At 42.2% G+C, this 4,023-nt stretch overlaps 1 protein-coding gene across 1 annotated transcript; it reads left to right on the top strand.

Moving 5' to 3' along the window:
- The first annotated feature begins 1,076 nt into the window (after positions 1 to 1,076).
- On the top strand, positions 1,077 to 3,692 carry cetn3 (centrin 3). The gene is made up of 5 exons (XM_030768990.1): positions 1,077 to 1,119; positions 1,775 to 1,913; positions 2,007 to 2,121; positions 2,337 to 2,528; positions 3,160 to 3,692. The coding sequence occupies exons 1-5, from the start codon at positions 1,103 to 1,105 to the stop codon at positions 3,207 to 3,209; spliced, it is 513 nt and encodes a 170-aa protein (XP_030624850.1). The 5' UTR covers positions 1,077 to 1,102; the 3' UTR covers positions 3,210 to 3,692.
- The last annotated feature ends 331 nt before the right edge of the window (positions 3,693 to 4,023 follow it).

The raw sequence follows: 4,023 nt of genomic DNA, 5'->3' as shown, positions 1-4,023 counted from the left end.
TTAGCTAAACCTGATTAATGCACTAATTGTAAGTTGTTCTGGTTTAAAAGCGTCTGAGAAATACCAAACAACTGTGCCACAGAGCCTCATATTGTGTGTTCAAATCGTTCATTTTATTTAAATACTGTTATGTGTAATATTCTGTTATTTTCAGTGACTACAAAAATACCTGGGGGGGGGGATCTGTGTTGTTTCCAGATCACACGTCTCGTGTTAGACCAACTGCATGAGGCACTCCTCGTTTACTCGTCTAGTGAGTGGAGGGGAGTCAACTGCAGTTTACAAAAGATCTGCAGTTTGAGTGCTCCCTCTGCTGGTCGCAAACTGTCAGTTATTGGTTGTTATGTGCTCTTAAATTGTATCGCAAACTCTGGTCGAATAGCCCGCACTCACGAATTACAAGTTAAACAGCCACAACTCACAACAGTTAGACAAAATCTGTTGTCGGTCTGCAGCAGGATGCTTTGGATTTGTTTATAGTTCCCTCGCTTAAACCTCCCGCGTGCCTTCATACATAGACTGTAGGGACTCATGACAGAAATCACCCGGTCTCCTGATACATGAGCTTCTACGTGGACTCGGTCATGTTGCTAACTAGATCATTTTCGCCAATGTCTTGGGATAAAATCCGGATGTTCACTCTTTTCGGCGGCATGGGTCTCCCTCACAGCTTTAATGTATCACACTGAGGACATCTCTGTAGGACAGTGCATTCTAACATGTGTAAAATTACATTTTTTAATGAATGCACAAATTAATCGCTCAGTTTCACGTGGAATATCCGAGAATGCATCTGTACATATTGTCATCTTTGAATCAGTGACGCTTGAAACCTGAGTGACTAATTTACCCATACATGTATTTGAGCAAGATCTCTCAGACGCGTCCGTAATCAAACCCTCAGGAGGCGAAGAAAAACGTTTGCGTCCCCTGTGACCAACCACAAACCACAGTTCACAGCGCCAATTACTGCAGCCAATAAGACAATGGTACAGAACACTGGGCGGGACATCTCTGTGATGCCAAGTTCGACCGGCCTCTCAAAACAAACACATCAGGGACAGATCATATTGCTGTGTAGATGCACTAGCAAACTGGTAAAATGAGCCTACAGCTAAGGTATTCTAACTTTTTTGTAAGGTCATTCATTTGAGGTTGTTTGAAACCAGCTAGTTATCTTAGATACGAGTACCATACCCATCTCGTATAACGAATCTGTCGTCTGCTACCTTCTGTTTATAACCTGACATGCATTAGCTAGCCAACAAGCTAACGTCTGTTACCCAGTGGTAAAGTTACCCTGTTTTACACTTTCTAGGTTTTCATAACTGACGTTGCTAGTTAGCTGGCTCGCATAAAGGAAATCTGTGATATAGTTCTATCCTATAGAAAGGATAGGATATAGCTAGTTGTAATAACCAGAAGATAGCTAGTTAGTTGACCTGCGTGCTAGATGTTGGTTAAACAACTGAGGTTTATAACTTTCCATGGTAGCTAGTTTACCAAATTTGCAAGTTCCATGCAGCTACCGGTGCTTCCTTGATAAAGACTGTCGCATTAGTTACGCAGTTTCTGAGCCGTTAGCAAACCTTCCTCTGGTGGTTGCTATGGGCTCTTTAGCAGCGCGTCAAGGCGGGTAACTCTGTCGTGTTGGATGTCCGTGGCATGCTTGCGGCAGGCATCGCTACTGCTGGATACATTCATTGTTATTTCATGAAAATGAGACTGACAGTTCAGTTAACACCATTTCTGCTGGTTTGTTACGAACTTTTAGAACCGAATTCACCGCGGCTGATAAAAGCAGAAGGAGGAAAAGGAGAGAATTAACGGATGAACAGAACGAGGAAATCAAGGAAGCATTTGACCTTTTCGACACAGACAAAGATAAAGAAATAGATTATCATGAACTGAAGGTAACTTATAATAAGTAAATAAGTAAAATTATTTTGCTTGGTAAAGCAAAGTAACGTGCCTTATAAATCTCTTTAAAAACAATGGCGTGACAGGTAGCGATGAGAGCGTTGGGCTTTGAGGTGAAGAAAGCTGATGTTCTGAAGATCCTAAAAGACTGTGATCGAGAGGGGAAGGGGAAAATAACATTCGAAGACTTTAAAGAAGTTGGTAAGTTCTTATTCCTACAAACACATCCTGCGTTGTCTTGTCTTGTCTTGACTTGATTGTTGTTCAGTTTAAACTGAAGAGTTAGTACATTTTAATGTGCACGTGAGGATAGAAATAACATAGAGTAACCAGTCGGGACATTCACAGCCTGTGGGTACACTGCAGTCAAATGTGTGTCCCTCTGATGAGAGCAGTTAAAGTGAATGTTGTGACAGTGACTGAGAGGATCCTGGAGCGAGATCCTAAGGAAGAGATCCTGAAGGCCTTTCGGCTGTTTGACGACGACGAGTCGGGGAAGATCAGTCTGCGGAACCTGCGGAGAGTGGCCAGAGACCTGGGCGAGGACCTGACAGACGAGGAGCTCAGAGCCATGATAGACGAGTTTGACACCGATGGCGACGGAGAGAGTAAGTCCACCCGTTTCCTAAAGTTTCAGAGGATGTGGTACAATATTTGTGGAAGGGGTGTGTAAGAGTGAGGGATGTTTGACCCCTGGATTGATCGTAAAACAAACACATGTGCTGACCTTCATGTCTCAAGTCTTTTATGAGATGTTCTTCTGGCCAGCCATCCCAGCAGGCTTACCACCTGTCTTACTCCTCCTGTGGATTATATATTACTATATAGGAAATGTATGTACGGTTTTCTTTACATATACAAATACCTTGGTGTGGGCAAAATGACAAAACTACACCGTGGCTGGTTTTAATCTTATCCACAATATGACAATATTATACCATGACTAGTTTCAGTATTATCCACCATATGACCATATTATTAACTCTCACACTGAACACTAACTCATCACGTCCCACACTAATAAACCAGTAGAATAATACATTACACTGTAACTCTCACACTGAACACTAACTCATCACGTCCCACACTAATAAACCAATAGAATAATACATTACACTGTTACTCTCACACTGAACACCAACTCATCACGTCCCACACTAATAAACCAATAGAATAACTCATAATATGTGGCTGCTCCTGTCTCTGAATTGACTTTTGTTGTATGTAAATCTTTTTCAGTTAATCAAGAGGAGTTCATCTCTATAATGACGAGGGACTCCGAGAGCTGAGGACACTCTCTCATCCTGCCGCTCTCAGGAGGAGTCTCACTCAGACGGCCCACGACTGTCTCTCACAAACACCAAAATCATATTTTTCTGATGAGACTTAAAAAAGAAAGTGAAGCACATAAAACATGCCCCTCCCTCTCGTCCTACCAGTAAAACCAGTAAAACCAGGGTCCCGTGGATGGTTCTCTCTGACGGCGTGTGGTGCCGACCCCAGACTTGTGAGGGTTTATCAGCCTCTTCAACCAAGGTCTGAATCTCTGTCAGAAGAAGCATATGAGTCAGTGATGGACTGAAGCATGTGAGTTACTGATGTTCACAGAGAGGCGAGAGGAAAAGCCATCAGCTCCAGGGCAGGTCGTGTGTGGTCTGACCATCTGAGAAGATTACAGGGCCCAGGTCTCATCACAGCTTTCTCCTGTTTCATTTTCATACTCTGTGGATTATTCTACTGCTTCATAATGTTGCTTAGATGTGTATCAGATATTTTATATTTTGGGCTATATTTAAATGTTCTTTCTATTGTGTGTGGACACAATAAATTTTTTAATTACCTCTTTTGTTCCCAGTGCTTTCCATTGTATTATGTGCTGATTTTTCACAAAGAATTGTGAAATGTGACTGTGTGGTAGGTTTTGGGGTTTGTTCCAGAAAGTTCTGTCCATTAACGTTGACTGGGGCCAGAGATACTCAGTATTTCCCGGTCACTTTCTACTGCACTGCTCATATGTCCTCTGGTTTCTTATCCATCTTAGTTAACATTTTAAAACCAAGTTTATTTGTTTAGTGTTTTCACAATCAAAAATGGTCCCAAAGC

This window comes from Chanos chanos, chromosome 3 (assembly GCF_902362185.1).
Source record: "Chanos chanos chromosome 3, fChaCha1.1, whole genome shotgun sequence".
Lineage (NCBI taxonomy): Eukaryota > Metazoa > Chordata > Actinopteri > Gonorynchiformes > Chanidae > Chanos > Chanos chanos.
The sequence above is the reverse complement of the archived record's forward strand: the minus strand, read 5'-3'. Positions and strand labels throughout refer to the sequence as shown.

What these genes read in the sequence shown, in the direction of transcription:
- cetn3 (XM_030768990.1), top strand. An exon ending in TAGATTATCATGAACTGAAG is followed by an intron (nt 1,914 to 2,006) that starts GTAACTTATAAT and finishes ATGGCGTGACAG; the next exon opens with GTAGCGATGAGAGCGTTGGG. An exon ending in CGAAGACTTTAAAGAAGTTG is followed by an intron (nt 2,122 to 2,336) that starts GTAAGTTCTTAT and finishes ATGTTGTGACAG; the next exon opens with TGACTGAGAGGATCCTGGAG.